This window comes from Sus scrofa, chromosome 2 (assembly GCF_054392235.1).
Source record: "Sus scrofa isolate SSC_HxYL_T2T_F1_AM1 chromosome 2, Sscrofa_HxYL_maternal_Yorkshire_Landrace_v2.0, whole genome shotgun sequence".
NCBI lineage: Eukaryota > Metazoa > Chordata > Mammalia > Artiodactyla > Suidae > Sus > Sus scrofa.
In genome coordinates this window covers 144,248,034-144,266,907 of record NC_139384.1, presented here as the reverse complement: position 1 = coordinate 144,266,907, position 18,874 = coordinate 144,248,034, and the positions used below count along the sequence as shown (strand labels likewise).

Below are 18,874 nucleotides of genomic sequence, written 5' to 3'. Positions count from 1 at the left end.
ACGGTTATGATGGTGTCATTAAAGCCAAGGAAAGAGAATGATTTGAGAAGAGGTGGTGGACAATAGCCGCAAGATGGATATAAGAAAGGCCTAGGATTTGGTTAGGAGGCTTTGCTTTGGTTAGGTTTGTTTTGTTACAAAGAACGTTTTATTAAATGTATTTTATAGTTCATGTAAAGTTTATTGCTTTGTATTCTTATATTTTATATTAAAATACATTAAAGAATGTAAAGGACATTAACTTTTCAGCAGAGATGATATAGCTCAATCAATCACTTATAGCTGGAATTAAATAGCATATTTTATTACTTGAGTTCTCTTTTTCTGTCTCACCAAGGTTTTGTCAGTTTTGCCTGCCATCTCACGAAACCTGTTCTTAATTTCATTGATTTCTCTATTGTTTTTCTGGTCTCTTACTTCATTTATTTCTGCTCAGATCTTTGTTATTTCCCGAAGGGCTTAGTATCTTTTTTTTTTTTTAGTGTCTAGTTTCATATCTAAACTTGGGTAATTTATTTGAGATCTTTCTTAATATAGGCATTCATCACTATGAATTTCTGTCTTGGAGCTTCTCTTGAAGCATCCCTCAGATTTTGATATGTTGTATATCCATTTTCCTTTGTTTAGGGGTGTTTTTAATTTCCCCTTTGATTTCTTTGACCCATTGGTTGTTTAAGGATGTTCTGTTTAATTTCCACATGTTTGTGGATTTTCCATTTTTCCTCTTGTTGTAATAACTAGTTTTACACCATTATGGTCAGAGAAGATACTTGGTATGATTTCAGTCTTCATAAATTTGCTAGGACTTGTTTTGTGGCTTATATGACCTATCCTGGAGGATGTTTTGTACATGCTTGAGAAGAATGTGTATCTGTATCATTGGATAGAATGTCCTGTGTATATCTATTAGGTCCATTGACCTAAAGTATGGTTCAAGTTCCCTGTTGATTTTTTTTTTTTGGTCTGAATGATAGTTCCATTGCTGAAAGTGTGCTATTGAAATCCCCTGTTGTTATTTTTGTCCCTTATGGTGTTATCCTTTTCTACCTTCAGATTTGTTGGCATTTGGTTAAATCTGTTTAGGTGTTGAGTGTGTACATATTTATAGTTGTGAGGTCTTCTTGCTGAGTTGACTCCTTGGTCTTTTATATAAAGACCTTCTTAACATTTTTGGCTTCAAGACTATTTTGTCTGATACAAGTAACCCTACTCTTGGCTTCCACTGGCATCGAATGTTTTTCTGTCCCTTCACTTTGAGCTTATGTTTCCTTTAAGCTAAATTGAGTCTCCTGTAGGCAGTATATGGTTGGATTTTGTTTTTTTATTCACGTGTCACTTTGTGCTCTTCGATTGGAAAATTCAGTCCATTTACCCTAATTATTGCCATCTAATTGTTTGGATGTTTTTTAATTCTTCTGCTAATTTTTACTCTATTGCTGTTTTCCTTTGTGAATTGGTGCTTTTTTATGGTGGTATGTACTGATTCCCTTTTCTTTATCTTTTATGAGTCCATTGTAGATTTTTGCTTTGTGGTTACCATGAGACTTGTATGAAACATCTTAGAGATCTAACAGTCGTATTTGATGTTGATAAAATTTCAGGGACTTGTAAAGCTCTACTCCCTCTTTTATGTTTTTAATTTCAACAATTTGCCTTTTTATATTGTGTATTCATTCACAAATTGTAGTAGCTAGAGTTATTTTTATTCTCTTGTTCTTTAACCCTTATAGTCTCGTCATAATACAATGTTGAGAATTTTTTAAAATAAAGCTATATACTTAGCTTATTCAGAGGGTCATATATTTTCATATGTCTTCTTTTTTTTTTTTTTTTTTTTGTCTTTTTGTCTTTTTGTTGTTGCTGTTGTTGCTATTTCTAGGGCCGCTCCCGCGGCAGAGGTTCCCAGGCTAGGGGTTGAATCGGAGCTGTAGCCACCGGCCTACGCAGAGCCACAGCAATGCAGGATCCGAGCCGCAACCTACACCACAGCTCACGGCAACGCTGGATCGTTAACCCACTGAGCAAGGGCAGGGACCGAACCCGCAACCTCATGGTTCCTAGTCGGATTCGTTAACCACTGCGCCACGACGGGAACTCCCATGTGTCTTCATATTAGTCTTAGCATTATTTCATTTTCAGTGTGAATAAGTTCTTTTAGCATTTCTTGTAAGACATATCTGGTGGTGATGAATTTCTCAGCTCTCATTTTTTTGGGGAAGTCCTTTGTTTCCCTAGGATAACTTTGGGAGAGTACTCTGTATTGAAATTTGGGTTTTTTTGGCACTTTGAGTATCAGTCTACTCTCTCCTGGCCTATAAGGGTTCTACTGAGAAATCTGCTGACAACCTAATGGGGTTTTCTTTGTAAGCTGCGGTCTTTTTTATTCTTGGTGCCTTTAGAACTCCGTCTTTGATTTTTGACAGTTTTATTTTAATGTCTTGGAGAAATTTGTTTTTGATTGAAATAATGGTTTAACTAGCTTCATGAACTTAAATGTCTAGATCTCTTCTAATTTTTATGAACTGCCTTCAGGATATAAAAACCTTGTGTCATTCTTGCTATAGATTCTGAGCCTTTCTTTGTGTGGATACACCTGCTCCATGCTTCTTGCTCCCTCTTGTGGCAGAATTTGAAGCTTATATGTCTTCTCTGTATTGTAGGTTGTTGTATCATGTCAACTGCTTTCAGCTTTGTGGTTTCTTTGCTCACAGACTCCAGCCTATTTTTTGTGCATGTTTGCTATGTACCAGAGCTTTCTCTCAGGACCTTGCACAGGGATCCAGTAGTAGACTACAGGGAGGTATAAGTTTGTATATGGTGAGCTGCAAGGATCTTGAGTACATTTGGGAGGGGGGGGCGGTTTTCTCTTTTTCTTTTTGGCTGCATCTATGGTGTGTGGAATTTCCCAGGCCAGGGATCAAACCCACTCCACAGCAGCAGCCTGCGCTGCTGCAGTGACAACACCAGATCCTTAACCTGCTGCAACACAGGAGAACTCTTGTTGGAAGGATTTACTGGTGAAGTTTTTCCATGTGGCTTATGGACGGGTTTCCTTTTGGAATCCAGAACAGTTATCAGGAACTGCATTCCTTTAATACCCTCCTGAAAACTTGCATGCCACTCTTCTGATCTGCTCTCTCCTCCCAGTCATGATACTCCACTTGAGTGCTGCAAGAGAGAGTGAGTGTCTTTGGCAGCATCCCACACATCGAGGGGAGTCAGGCATTCACTCACTGGCTCTTCTTTCTCCTGGGGAAAATCATGGGCTGTCTGGTGCAGCCCTGGGGGAGGAGTGATGCCAGCAAAGTCAAGCTGTTCCTGCCCCAGTGCATCCAGACTCTATTGTTCTTTTCTGTTGTTGTACTAACAAGAGAGTGCTTGAATTTTTCTGGAAACCTGAATCTCACAAATGCTCTTTTCTTTGTGGGTGACCATCCAAGTAAGTGTTCTCCAGGTGTTCCCAGACTAGCCGAGAGGGGTCAGAACCATCTCATAGGACCTTGTAGAATGCACAGGCAGTACCCAAGTCTTGCCTGCCTATTATCCAGTACACCAGTGGATGAGGCTCCTCTCAGGTCCCTTGACCTGTGGTTCTGGGTCTGACAACTCCCACAGAGGCACTTCTCTTCATAGATAGATTACAAATTTTTGTGTTTTAGGGAGGGGGTAAAATGAGGGAAGTCTTAAAGACACTATGATGCTACCATCCCACCATCTCTTGCTTGAAGTTTGTTTTCTACTCATTTCTTGAACAAAGGCTAATGGGAATTAAATTCCCTGAGCATATTGAGTGTTTTTCTGTTGCCTTTGAAGTTCATTATAAGTTTATTTGGCTTTAAATTCCAGTCTCACATATTATTTCATGGCAACCACAATGATAATGGCTCTATAACTAACATTTTATAGAGCTGTTCAAGTTTCTGAGTTTACTCCCCTTATTTGCTCTATTTATTGGTTGTTAGGGCCGTACCCTCGGCATATGGAGGTTCCCATGCTAGGGCTCCAGTTGGAGCTACAGCTTCCGGCCTATGCCACAGCCACAACGTCAGATCCAAGCCGCATCTGCTACCTGCACCACAGCTCACAGCAATGCCTGATCCTTAACCCACTGAGCAAGGCCAGGGATCGAACCCTCAACATCATGGTTCCTGGTCAGATTCGTTTCCACTGTGCCACGATGGGAACTCCCTATTTGTTTATCTTTAAAGTCTCTTACCTTTACATCAATTTGAGGTTCTACAGAACTGTAGTAGCTGTTGATTCTATAGATTCAGCTCTTCTTTTGTTTCTGGAAAGTTTTCATAAATTGTACTTTTGAATATTTTTCAGTTATTTTTGTTTCTTCATGGCTACCAATTATGTAAATTTGAGATGTCCTTTGGCTTCCATGTCCATTATCTTTTCTCTAGTTCTTTTCAACTCTGTCCATTTCCTTTGATTGCTTTTGTCATTCCTTGCCTTAAAGTCACTTGCCCAAAGTTTCAGCAAAGTCTCTTTTTTTTCTTTTTGTAGGTTCCAATGTTGCCTTCATTTCTGTGTTATTTTTTCTTCCGTTTCTTTTCTGAGCTTGTTAATTTTTTTTAATCAGCTTATAATTTTTTCCCAAACTCTTATATTATTGTATTACTCTTTATTAAGTCATATGAAATCATGGCTAAGTCAGTCCTAGCTTTTATTTTATTGTTGAAACATTCTTCTGCTTTATGGTGTTTAAGTTTTTGTTGGTCCTAGTAGCAGCATGTCACGGCTTCTGTGTTTGTTCCTTCTATTTGAACAATAGGAGTTTGGCTTCACTGTCTACCTGCAGGAGATTTACGTGGAAGAGGAGCCAGGGCAGTGTTCCAGGCTAGATGGAATAGAACTTATATGTGTATTGTTTTACCCTTTACTTCTCTCCAGCAAATGGAGCTTAGCATCTTTAGGGCAACTTATAACTCAGTTTCTGCCGTCTATCCTGTGTCACTGTTAAATTATTTTTCACCAAGATGTTAAATCACTGTGTGTACTGTTTTTTTGTTGGGTTTTTTTGTTTGTTTGTTTGTTTTCTTTTTTGACCACCCCATGGCGTATGGAGTTCCCAAACCAGGGATCAGACCTGAGCCACAGTCACAACCTGTACCACAGCTGTGGTAGTGCTGGATCCTTTAATGCACTGTGCCAGGCTGAGGAGCAAACCTGCATCCTGGCACTGCAGAGATGCCACTGTGCCACTGCAGGAACTCCTGCGTGTACTCTTAATCTTACTTTCGCAAAGACTATCTGGTAAAGGACAGAGTTCATCCCCCTCCTAAATCTACCAGCCTGTGGACTCTCTTGTTTTGTTGCATGTACAGGAGATTGCGGGTTTTGCCTTCGGAGTGAGTTACCTGCTGTGGAGATCTGTGCTTTACCACCTTTGATCAAGTTCTTCAGCTGCAGGCTTCCTTTTTTAGCAATTTGCCTACTCACATTTAACCTTGCCTATTTTTTGGCAGCCTTTCTAATGTGTTTAGGAGTTACAGATATCTCTAAGTGATATGAAGGTGAAATTTGCATTTCTGTTATTCATCCTTGGGGTTCTTCCGAATGATTTCTGAGAAGCAGAGGGAACAAAGATATCTTAACTCTACACTAAAATCAGAAGTCAAGAGAATATTTTAAATACAGTGGTATAGGTAAAAGACAGGTGGCTAAGAATAAAAGAGGCATTAACTGGTGAGAAAATTGAGCTGCTGTATATGCTTTATTCATTTGGCAGCCTACCTGCGAAATGGTAGTATAGAGGTAAGGCATGGGGAGGGGGAGTTGTAGCCTAACTGGCATGAATTATTTTTAAATTTAGGGCTAACTTTGTTTAAAATTCTGTAGAAAGGAGACTTTGGATATAAGGAGGATTGGGGACAACATGGTTAGGGCGTGGGATATGAAAGTATTGGAATCAGGGACATGATTGGCCAAAACCTCAAAGAAAGAAGGTTCTCAGCCTCAGAATTTATGTATTCAGCGTTACTTACACCACTTTCAAATAGATACTGTCTCCATAAAGTTATTTCTAAAGAAAACAAAAGCATCGTGGTACTTGAAGTTTATTTTTAAATTAATTGTCTACTTTATGAAATTACTTTGTCATTTACCCGCAGACTACAAAATAAAGGCTATAGGTATACGACCACAGACAAGTAATGTAGTTTCTTTGAAAAAAGTTTTCCTTGTTTTAGTATTGGTTTATTTATTTGTGGTTGTACTATTTATTTCAGCACATTGAAATATGTCTCTGCTTATTTTAGCTTAATTAGAGAAAACTGGTGTATACACTTTCCTGACCCTCCCCTTAAGTCCCTCTTTAATGTTTTTGTTCCCATATTCGACAGTGGCTTGAATCTGGCATCTGTTGCACGACTCAGAGGTACTTGGGAAAAGTTACCAAGCAAGTATGAGAAACATCTCCAAGATCTCCAAGACCTTTTTGATCCATCTAGAAACATGGCAAAATACAGAAATATTCTTAGTAGTCAAAGTATGCAGCCTCCAATTATTCCTCTCTTCCCTGTTGTCAAGAAAGATATGACATTTCTACATGAAGGTATTTAAAAATTATTTGAAAATTACCATGTTTAGCGTCAGCTAATTCTACAGAATTGTGATGTATTCTGTATTAAATGTATTTTCCAGCCTATTGGTTATAAGTCATTAAAGCTTTACCCAGTTAAATGCTGTAAATCTTAGGAACAAAAACCCACATTATTGACAAGAACAGATACAGGTGTTTACTGAGTGCACTCAAACATAAAGTTGATTTATAATCAAGATTAGACTGTTTGATCATACTTACTGTTTGGTAATATTTTTCTTTACATCTTTTTAAATTACTCAATACATACAGAAAAGTACCCAAAATGAATGAATAACTTAATGAATTATGACAAGGCAGACACTGCTGTAACCAACATCCAGTCCAAAAAAAAATTTATCTGCCTCCCAGTGCCCTTACTCAGACCCCTTCCTAGTTACTACCTTTATCCTCTTCCCCAAAGATAACTAGTGTCTTGACTTCTAAAAATGTAGTTTAGTTTTATATATCCTTGAACTTTATGCAATTACAGAGTATCTTTGTTTCCTTTTGTTTTAGCTTGATTTCTGGATTATCTTCTTCAGCATTAGACTAGTGAGATGAGATTTTTCCACGTTTTTGAGTGTAACTGCACTTCATTTTCAAAACTCTTTAACATTGCATTACATAAATGCAATACAATAAATTTATCCCATCAATTGATGAGCAATTGATGGTTTCCACTGTTTGCCTAGTATGAATAATGCTGCTCTGAATGTCTTTCACATATCTTGTGATGCACGTGCATGTTTGTTCAGTATAGTTCACAGTGAAACTTATGGGTCCTGATACTCGTATAATCACTTTGGAAAGCAGTTTGGTGTTAATCTACACTTGTGAACACTGGCAGTATTGTTAGTGTTCTTATTGTTCCTCATTCCCACCACCATCTCGTAAATCATTCTTTTTATTTTTACCCATTCCAGTCGATTTGTAATTGTATCTTGATGTGTTTTCATTTGCACTTCTCTTATTATTAGTGAAGCTGAACACCCTTTCTATATGTTAATTTGTCCTCTTTTGTCAGTCATCAGTTTAGGTTCTTGCCTATTTTTTAATAAGGTTATCTGTTTAATGTATTTTTAAGGATTTTTTTTAAGTCTAGATATAGTATGACTTGCCTTTTGACTCTCTTAAGATCATCTTTTTTTTTTTTTTGGGGGGTCTTTTCTAGGGCCGCACCCGCAGCTTATGGACATTCCCAGCCTAGAGGTCTAATCGGAGCTATAGCCACCGGCTTACGCCACAGCTCATGGTAATGCCAGATCCCCAACCCACTGAGCAAGGCCAGAGATCAAACCCGCAACCTCATGGTTCCTACTTGGATTTGTTAACCACTGAGCCATGACAGGAACTCTCAAAATCATCTGTTGATGAACAGCAAGTTTTTAGTTTTCAAAACCTAATTTGTTAATCTTTTTCCATATGGTTTATCTCTATTGATTTGGGGGGGGGGAGCTTTTTAGGGCAGCACCTGCAGCTTATGGAAGTTCCCAGGCTAGGGGTCCCAGAGCTGTAGCTGCTGGCCTACACCACAGCCACAGAAACGCAGAATCTCAGCCACATCTGCAATCTGTGCCACAGCTTGTAGCAACACTAGATCCTTAACCCACTAAGCGAAGCCAGGGATCGAAGCATCCTCATGGATACTAGTCAGGTTCTTAAACCCACTGACTCTCAATAGGAACTCCCCCCTTAATTGATTTTTGTGAGTGGTATTTGTCCTCCATAATTTGCTAACTATATACTCTTTTACTAATTTTCTAGTGTTACACTTGACATTATAATATTTACACTTTTAGATATTAGAGTAATATTCATTAGTACTTTTCTGTGTATTAGACAATGCAAGAACTTAGACCATTTATATTCCATTTACTCGTGTCCTGATTTATATACAGTTGTTGCCATGCCTTTAAATCAAGATGATATTATTGTTTAGTGAGTCAGTATTTATTTAGCTTTACCTGTGTCGTGATATTGTCACTGTTTTTTTCCTTCCATCATTTCAGAGTTTTATTATTGTTTTTTTCCCCCCTATTGAACACTGACAGTTATTCCTTTATGTGCAAATCTACTGGTGATGAAATCTCTGAGTTTTTGTTTATGTGGAAAATGTCTTTAATTAATACTCATTTTTAGGAGTTCCTGTGACACAGTGGGTTAAGGATCTGGCTATGCCACAGGTGCAACCAAAAAAGAAAAAAAAAAATTCATTCTTAAGGCATAATTTTGGTTGGTGCCATTTATCTTTCAGCATTTTGAGTTAAAATTGTCTCCTAGCTTCCGTTGTTTTGTTTTGGTCTTTTTGTCTTTTTATTTTGGGGGCCACACCCATGGCACATGGAGGTTCCCAGGCTAGGGGTCAAATTGGAGCTGTAGCTGCCGGCCTATGCCAGAGCCACAGCAACGCAGGATCCGAGCCACGTCTGCAACCTGCACCACAGCTCACGGCAACACTGAATCCTTAACCCGCTGAGTGAGGCCAGGGATCGAACCCGCATCTTCATGGATGCTAGTCAGGTTCACTGACCGTCAGTATTATTTGCTTTTCCTTTAGTAATAATCTGCCCTTTTTCTCTAGTTCAGCTATGCTGTGACTAGGTGCACCATTTGGGGTTTTGTTTATATGCTTTAACTCTGATTTGTTTATAGGATATCTTGAAATTTTCATATTTTTCATCAGTTTTGGGAAATAGTCATTCTGTCTTAAGACTTTCTATTTGCTCTCCTTTCACCTCTCCTTTAGGGATTTTCATTTCACTTCTGATCATCCTGTCCCTGTTGTGTCACAAACTGTTTTGTATTTTTCATCTTTTTGTCTCACCTGGCTATTGTCTTTCATTCTGGAATTTTCTCCCAACCTAATGTCCATCTTTTTAAATTATTTCTTTGACTGTATCTCATTTACTGTTAAATGTATCAGTAAAGTTCTGTTTCAGTTATGGGGCTTTTTTTTTTTTTTTTAATTTTACAATTTAAATTTTTTCTTCATCTCCATGTTCTCTGCCAGAGTTCTTAGGGTTGTTATTTATAACCATGTATATATTCAGCAGTTACTTTAATGTCTGTTAATAACTCCCTAATCCAGATCCTTTATGAGCCTCTTTCTGTCACCCTTTTTTCTCTTGCGTTTCAATCATGTTATATTTTCTCCTAATGTACCTAGTTATTTTTTGACCAAATGGATGTTCTGTGTAAAAAATTACAGAAATAATCTAATGGGATATTGTCTGAATATCCCATTACACGATATCCCATTCCTCCAAAGAGAATTAAAGCTTGCTTCCATCAGGCAGTCAGAAATGCTAGAATCCAAAAACCACTTTAAACCTTTTTCACTTTTTGAGATAATTGAACATGGAACTTTTATCCCAGGCTACATTTAGTTTAGTCCCAGAATACGGCCCTTTGGGATCCCAACCCAAAGCATTGGAGATTCACCTAGGCAATTCTCTAACCTCAAATTCAGGGTGGCACTACTTGGTTTTTCCACTCATCATCCCCTTTTCTGAAATCAGCAGATGCCCCTAAGGTCAAACACTGTAAAATGCTTAATTTGCCCCATATCTTTATTCTTTCTCCAAATCTTCACTGCCTTGATAGTTTTTTGATGACTAAAACATTTTTTTCCTATATTCGTCCAACTTTGGTAACTGTTCTCAGCAGTAGCATTATTCTCATTGCCTACACTTACTGTCCACACTGCCATTATCACTTTTTTTTTTTCAGAAGGAAATACTATTATAGGGTTCAAATATATTTTTCTGATACGCTCCCTGAAAACATATTTTGGGGCTTAAAAGTATTTTTGGTTATTGCATGTATCCAACTCATATTGGGATGTTGAATGATTTATGTGTCCAGGGGCCAGGTGCCATTTACTACAAAAGGGAAACCTCTGTGTTCCAGATCCATGAGGTTCCCAAACTTTACTTCAGGGACTTTGAGTTCCACAGAGACACCTCAGGGGCTACCATGGGAAATAAATAGGGTTACACCAACTGTTAAAGACACTTGTGAAAAAAAGACAGATAACCCTTTGAACATATAATTTTTGCCTTGTGGTTTGAACTGGGTAAGTCAACATCTGGTCTCATTCTTGCTCTTATCAAAGAGTAGTAGACCATTAAAAAAGTTGTGTGGTTTTTTTCTCAGAACTACTTAACAAAACAGAAAAATTATGGAGGTTATGAACAAGCAGATTTGTGTTAATAATTAAAGCCATGATTGTAAATTCAAATTCTGGGGAAGGGAAAATATATTGCAGACTAGAAGGTATTTGCCCTTATGAACCAGCGCCTCTTAATTTTAACTAATTATTACCACTAGGAAAATAGACCTACTATTATTTAATCCCTCACCTCCCTGCTTCCCTCTTTTTTTTTTTCCAGAGAAGTTAGAAATTCTTTTTTTTAATGGGATATCTTCCACTTCTTAAGTGTTGACAACTCATTTTACAACCTTTTAAAGTATTGTAAACCATAGAAACCTTCCTGGATTAGTTAAAACCAAAGATCACCTTTTGTGATCTCTAGCTAAAACCTAAGTTTTCAAGTGCTGTACTCTGCTGCCCCCCTCCCTCCCCCAAAAATAGGCAGGTAACTTCCTAAGAGTGGGTTGAGCATCATCTGGAGAGTTAGATTTGAGGAGCTGCACTTTATATTAGGTGTGCCTAGAACATAATGCAATGAGTTTTAGAAGTTATATACAATTTATGACTTTCCAGTATTCATAATCATTACTTGCATAGGAATAGAATTCTTCCCATTCACCCATTCCCTAGGATCTGAGTTCAACCGTCTATGGGTTTATCAATTCTTAAAGACAAAACTGGCATTTTGATAAAGTTCTGATTTGTGCCCCCAAGAATAATAACTTGACTTCTGCTCCCTTTATAGATATTTTAATTTTGGGAGTTAAAACTTTACTTTCGTTCTATAGGAAATGATTCCAAAGTAGATGGTTTAGTAAATTTTGAGAAGCTCAGAATGATTGCCAAGGAAATTCGTCAAGTTGTTCGAATGACTTCTGCTAACATGGACCCAGCTATGATGTTCCGTCAGAGGTATGGCATTGAAGTGTGCAAGTGTCATAGGGTGATGTTGAGAGTGTTATAATACCTTTCATTTATTGAGCATCTGCCATGTGTTATACACTGTACTAAGTGCATTGTAGATGTCAGTCTGAAGTAATCATTTATCACCTTTAAAAACTTTTAAAGGTCGGTAGTATTGGCCTGCCTTTCATATATGAAGAAACTAAAGCTCAGAGCAGTTAGGGAGTATGTCCAGGACTACATGAATGACTGAGATTTGAACCCTAGTTGTCTCACTCTTTTGAATACATGGATAGTTCTGTATTATTTTTAAAATGTCATCTAATTTAAATGTAAGTAAATTTCTGATCTCTACCAAAGTTATCATAGAGGACAGATGGTTCCATCTGATTTCTAACCAAATGTGTGAAGTATTAGCCTGTATATATCTTTTATTTTTACAGACTATTTTTAAAGTTCTAAGTTCTACTTCATTCTTCTAAAATGTATTCCTTTGTCTTGGAGTTCCTGTCCTGCCTTAGCACAAACAAAGCTGTCTAGCATCCATGGGGACGCAGGTTCAATACCTGGCCTCACCCAGTGGGTTAAGGATCCGGCGTTGCTGTGAGCTGTAGTGTAGGTCGCAGATATGGCTCGGATCCCACCTTGCTGTGGCTGTGGCGTAGGCCAGCAGCTACAGCTCCATTTCGACCCCTAGCCTGGGAACTTCCATATGCCATGATTGCAGCCCTAGAAGAGACAAAAATAAATAAATAAGATATATTCCTTTGTCTCAAGTCGTGGTACTCCTGTTTATTTATATGTAAATTCTTTAACAATTCAAAAAGTCCAAATTTAAGGATGTTCCATCTTTAATAAAAATGAAAAGTATTATTTACATTCAGTATTAACCTGATTTTTTGAGAATGCTTTTTAAAATGCATCTTTATTTAATGTAATAACAAATGCTCTCAAATTATATAAAATTTAAAGTATGTTGTCAATCTGTTCCCAGAATTTTATAATTTTTTTGGTTAAAAAGATGTTAGGGTTTTAATTTTTGGTGTGAATTTTTTCTAGGCCTAAGAGCTTTAAAAATGAAATAGCAGGGCAGACACAATTCTTACGGCTTAAAAGAAATATAGTCTACCTAGGAAACAAAAATACTAGGTTTTTTAAAAATTAGAGATGGAGTTTTTGTAACCAAACAGTATCAGTGTGTGAGGATTGGGTTTTTTGTTTGTTTGTTTTGTTTTGTTTAAATCACTGTTCAGAAGTCTTTGTAAGTAGTTTATTTGCTCTGGTTGGAAAAATTCTCAAGTATGAAGAAAGAGGTGTGTCACCTCTCCTCTTCCCTACGCATCCCACTTCTGCTTCTGAGAATCACTGCATGTAATGAGAGATGTCGTTGCTCAGCAGTGTAGAGGCAGAAAACAGTAAGAACTGGAGACAAAGGAAACCTGGAGGAGGATTTGTTTGTTTGTTTCTAAGTTTTTGTTTTTGTTGTATGTCTCTGTACAGTGACGCCCACCACCCCCTGTTATTTTCCATGGACATGCATCTAATTTATTTTAGCACCCTGGTTCTTGAAGACAGAATGAATTTGTGAGCCTGTCAAAGCAGTTGACAATATTCTAAGTTGCAGCCATATCTCAGAAATGAGCAAACAGGGAAGAAACTGAGTAGGAAATAAACAAACTTGGATGGCAATGGCCTAGGCTAGTATAGGAGAAAATATAACATCATTTATGATTAGATTGTACTGAACTTTTCCTGAATCAAGTTTGTCAGCTAGTACAAAACTGTATTAGTTTTCTTTTTTTAATTTATTTATTTTTTTTAATTTTTAGGCTGCACCTGTGGCATATGGAGGTTCCCAGGCTAGGGGTCTAAGCTGTGCTACAGCTGCCAACCTATACCACAGCCAGATCCAAGCCACATCTGCAGCCTACACCACACAGCTCATGGCAACCCCAGATTCCGGACCCACTGAGCAAGGCCAGGGGTGGAATCTGTATCCTCATGGATACTTGTCAGATTTGTTTCCACCATGCCACAATGGGATCTCCCTGTACTAGCTTTCTTTAAGAAAGTAATTGTCCAATTTGGCGGTGTGTATTATTTAGCATAGACAAAGTATCCCCTTTTGTTTAACAGTAGTTAATTTGCCATGTGAAAAACGAAATTTTGGGCTGACCACAGCTGAAAATGAGTGCAAGCCTAGGACATGCTGAGACCAATCAGAATGGGAGAGAAGGGGGAAAAAAGAAAAAGAAAAAAAAAAGAGAAAAAAATGTTAAAGAATCTTGATTGAGCCCACTTATAGTACTAGGAAATACATATCATAAAGATTTTGATGATATATTTATACTTCAATTTTAAGTTAGATTTGCTTGTCAGAATTTCTTATAAAATACATTGTCAGAGAAATTTCTGCAGTTAAAAATGAGATTATAAATCTTTATGTTCTTTGTAATTTCATTCTCTCTTAAATGAGTGGTTTAAAAATCCTTTTGAAAAAATGTTCAACAGTTCTATTCCTTAATTTAAGATTTCCTTCCCTGAAAACTTTGAATTCAAAATTCATAGTTGGTAAATGTTTTCCCTCAATATTTTTATTCACATTAGTCTCTAAACAAATTAGGTTATTGGAGTTATAACTGGTCTAAAAACATATCTTTAAATGTGGTGAAGTTTTTTTGGCTTTCAGTACATATCATAATTCATTTATCCCATTTAAGTCATTTTAATGTTAAGCTACCATTTTTTCTAGTAAAATTTTTCTCTTCTGTCTGTCTCCATAGTTTCTCTGACTCTCAACTGTTGTCTTTTTTTCTGTGCTTTCCTATTCAAACACACGCTTCAATGTTTGTGGCTCTTGCTTACAGGAAGAAGAGGTGGCGGAGTCTGGGGTAAGTGTAGAGATGAATGCAACTGGAATGAAGGTTGTGCAACTCTTAACATATACTGCATCCTTTTCATTAATGCACGCACGTAAAATAGCATGTGTTCTATTAACCCTGTCAACCTACATTCCTGACAAATGCCTTTTGCTAACAAGGTGAAAATAGTGATACAACTAGCTTTTTTGTCTTTACTTTTCCATTATTGATATCCCATAAGTCCTTTTTAGATTTTAACTTAGCAGGTTCAGTTAGATGATGGTGATGATGATAGCATATATTTGTTGTGTGCTTCCTATATGCTATAAAATGCTCTGCGCATTTAATATGAATTATTTAATTTTCCAACCACTCTGTGAAATAAATAGTGTTATCCCCGTGATATAGACGGGGAAGATGGAGTTGTCCAAATTCTTAGAGCTCACTAATGGTAGATTCTGATTCACTAATGATGATAGTCTGATTCCAGAGTCCATACCATTTTATTTTATTCACCTGCCATATTTTATAAAAATAAATATTTAGGTATATTAAAATAGGTAAGAGGTGTGTTTATAAAAGACATTTTCTATAAGTTTTCCAGAAGGGGGCAGCCTTTGTCCAAAGTAACCTATAAAATTGAGTTAGTAAATAATTGATAGAGAAGGTGATTTTAAGTTGTTCAGATCCACTAATACTGTGAGACATACAACACTGATTGAATTTTAGTTTAAATTCCTACTGTATTTTAATTAAAAACTCTTTTAATTAAAAACTCCCTTATCTTAAAACTGAAACAGTATCAGAAAACACCTTTTTTTCAAATAGGTTCAGATCTGTGCTAACACAAAGCTAGGTATCTATTTAGAATCAGACTGTTTAAGATCTTAGAAGTCACCTATATAGTTTTTTCATTTTTAGTTAAAGAAAATGATGGTTTTGTGGATGAAGGGATTAAATGAGAATTTTCTGGTTTTAAGATTGTAGTGAGTCATGAAGTTAGATGCATATAAGACTTTTTGTGAGCCACTTACTTTGAGTCTTGTCTTATTTGTGGTCCTTTGTTTTCTGTTGAAGCTTGGTGAACTTGAATTTCCTTTTACTTTCTTCCTCCCTTTTCTGTATGTTTCTCATGTGTTTTCTTCTATACTGTACATTTATGTCTTGGTCTTCTCTGTTTTTTCTCATTGAAAACAGATTGGTTCCTAACATTACTATTAATGAAGAAGAATACTTGGACAATACGTCTTAGTGGGGATTTGGAGGTGTTCGAATGACTCACGTAACATAGTCATGGTTTATTTAGCTTTTGCGTTGCACTGTAGGATGTTTGCAAACAGTAGATGACTTTGGTTTTACATCAGCATTTTGGAAATATTGAAAGATATTTTATTGTCATTTATCACAGTATATTCATTTATTAAGGTTTCGTATGTATTCTAGATTTCTGGACTCCTTTTCTATATCAACTTAGATAAAATAATTAAACATTTGTGTTAAAATTTGTTCCTAAATATTGGGACTTGATTTTACTGCCTTTCTTTGAATCTAAGACATCATCAATTCTTGGGACCACTCTTGTTTTATGTACCACTCAAAAAAATGACTACAGTACCTTTTTAACACTGAGAATTTTTTACTTTATACTTACTAGAAGAGCTCTTACCTAAACTTAAATATGTATTTTCTTACATAACACCTTTTGCACTGATAAAAAGGGAAATATAAGCAAATTAAATTGGTTTAGTAAGTTTTTGAAACTTCTTCATATTCAGAATATGAACCTTCTGAATCACTTTTAAAGTTACTAGTTTCTGGGTTTGTTTTTTTTTTTTCCCCTACACTGTATTGCCTTTTGAGCCATCACATGTTTTGGTAATGCCACGTTTAAAACAAGCCATGAAGAAACAAAAAGCTACTGGTACTGGGCTCTTAGGCTGACTTTACAAATATTTAGGGCTATCCGCCTTTTGACACCTGCTTAGGGAACGTTGTTGAACTAGTCATATTCACCGCCTCCTTAAAAACCATTTGGTTCCCGGAGGTTAAAGGAGTAATTCATTCATGGCACTGGATTTTCTTCTAAACCATTCTATAAGTTTTGAAGTTTCTGCATGTGTAAGTAGCAACAACCATGTCACATTTTTCTGCCTGCCCAATAACAATTGAAAATTGCCATCAAATATAAGACACACTCTATTATCTTTTTTTTTTTTTTTTTTTTTTTTTTTTTTTTTTTTTTTTAGGGCTGCATCCACAGCATATGGAGGTTCCCAGGCTATGGGTCACATTGAAGCTGTAGCCACTGGTCTATGCCAGCCACAGCAACACCAGATCTGAGCCACATCTACACCATAGCTCACAGCAATGCCAGATCCTTAACCCACTGAGCAAGGCCAGGGATCGAAGCTGTGTCATCATGGATACTAGTCAGTTTCATTTCCACTGAGCCATAACGGGAACTCCAATACACACTCCTTTAAAGAGCTTAAAATCATGAAAGAAAAAAATAATTTTTACAACTTTATTTCACTTAATTTACATTGAAAACATTAGGATTTTAGTGTCTGTTTTGTCTCTTTTAAATTGGGTATTTGAGAATGGAAAAACAAAATTATACGATGATGGTCTATGTTTAGAGTATATTTGGGTAAATAGACTGACTGAGAAAACTTACAAACATCTTTATTATTTTAGAATAAAGATCGCCTAAAAACCTTGTGCCTTAAAAATAAAAATCACCTAAAAACCTTGTGTTTGCTATCTTTGTTTAAAAGGAAAAATAGCATTGCAACTCCTGTTCGCCAGTGGTTCTAGATGTAGTTATTGTAGAAGGAAGTTTGCCAGATAGAATTGGGTGTGAAGCTATAGTTTGAATTGAGTTCCATCACATTTAAAGGCATTGCAGAAGAAAGGTCCCATATCCCCAGTCCTAGAATTCACATGTTGCCTAACATTTCATATGTGAGTGAAAGCATTGAGTAGGGTTTTTTTTTTTTTAATTGCAATTCTGATCTCTGACTGTATTGAATTGTGTATAAATGGTGTTATTTTTCTTACTGGTTGTTCTCTTTGAATGTTGGCCAAAATGGTTATTGATAAAATTGGTGTGAGCATGTTCAGAGCAGTACATACAAGCAAAGCTGCTCTGGAAACTCCCCTGTTGAAGAACCGTGGTGCAGAAATCTGGCCCAGGATGGGCTTGTCCTGACCCAGGCTCTTGCCGTATCTGCAGAGTGTGGATGGCCACAGGGCCAAAGGAATGCTTTTTACATGTCACAGTTGTGCCATGGGTTGCAGAGGCATCAAACACACATCTGATGGAATTTGTTGCTTTCGGGAGAATTGTTAACTTATTCTTTTGAATTCTGTACTTTGCTGAATCTTAAAACTCAGAATATTGCCATGTGTGCCACATTACTTTGCCTTAATGCTCTTCATCTTTTAACTCATTTGCATCAGCATGCAATTGCATTAACAGAACAGAATTCTTTTAATCTTCAGTCTACCATATTTAATTCTCATCTTTGCAGCAGCTTATTGTGATCTCCATCTTCTTACAGGTCGCTGAGTCAGGGCAGCACAAATTCAAACATGCTAGATGTTCAGGGAGGTGCTCACAAAAAACGGGCGCGTCGAAGCTCTCTGCTTAATGCCAAGAAGCTATACGAGGATGCCCAAATGGCGAGGAAAGTGAAGCAGTATCTTTCCAGCCTGGATGTAGAGACAGATGAGGAGAAGTTCCAGATGATGTCATTGCAGTGGGAGCCTGCATATGGTACTTGTAAGTACAAATTCTCCCTTAAGTGACACTAAATAGAACAGAATTGAAATTTCTCTAGATTTCTGAAGTCCCAGGAAAAATTAACTTGTATTCACAGCAGGTTATTGAAATACCTCAAGTATCATGTGATGCTGTTAATCAGGTACTGAATTCTCGTCCATTGCTAATGAATACTCTGTGCAAGAAATGGAGGGATAAGTGCAGCTCTTGAAAAAGCATTAAACAGTCTTATAAAAACTGGAACATTATAGATGAGCCCTTATGTTTGAAAACATTCTAACCTTCATCTCTAGATGAAATTTTTTCCCTTATAAAAAAATTTTCACAGATATAATTTAGCAACTGAAAATACAATAAATCAAATTAAAATACTGTTAGAGATAATAGATATAGGCATCAGTAAATAAGGTAAAACAAGAAAATTCAGGCATATTCTTATACTATTTATAAATAGAAAATATGATGAAAATAGATCCTATCCTTAATACTAGTTTTGTTTTTTTTTTAATACAAACAACAGAATGCTTATGTCTCTGGGTCAAGGAAATCATGAGCTGTAAAAGCAGAAGTCAGTTGGTAAA

The 18,874-nt window shown here is 36.7% G+C and overlaps 1 protein-coding gene across 24 annotated transcripts in view; it reads left to right on the top strand.

The window, feature by feature from the left end:
- RAPGEF6 (Rap guanine nucleotide exchange factor 6) overlaps nt 1-18,874 on the top strand; it is a 244,827-nt gene that overhangs the window by 202,672 nt on the left and 23,281 nt on the right. For 13 of the 24 annotated variants that reach the window (XR_014838756.1, XR_014838755.1, XM_085014495.1 and 10 more), the window contains 3 exons: nt 6,351-6,562; nt 11,534-11,657; nt 18,073-18,293. Coding sequence is in view for 19 of the 24 variants with exons in the window: in XM_085014495.1 (XP_084870621.1) it covers nt 6,351-6,562; nt 11,534-11,657; nt 18,073-18,293 (557 nt within the window). In the remaining 5 variants the exon portion in view is untranslated. Of the gene's footprint in view, nt 1-6,350; nt 6,563-11,533; nt 12,246-13,574; nt 13,868-14,515; nt 14,540-18,072; nt 18,294-18,874 lie in introns of those variants that run through there. The other 11 variants (XR_014838754.1, XR_014838757.1, XM_085014490.1 and 8 more) reach the window with 2 other exon arrangements.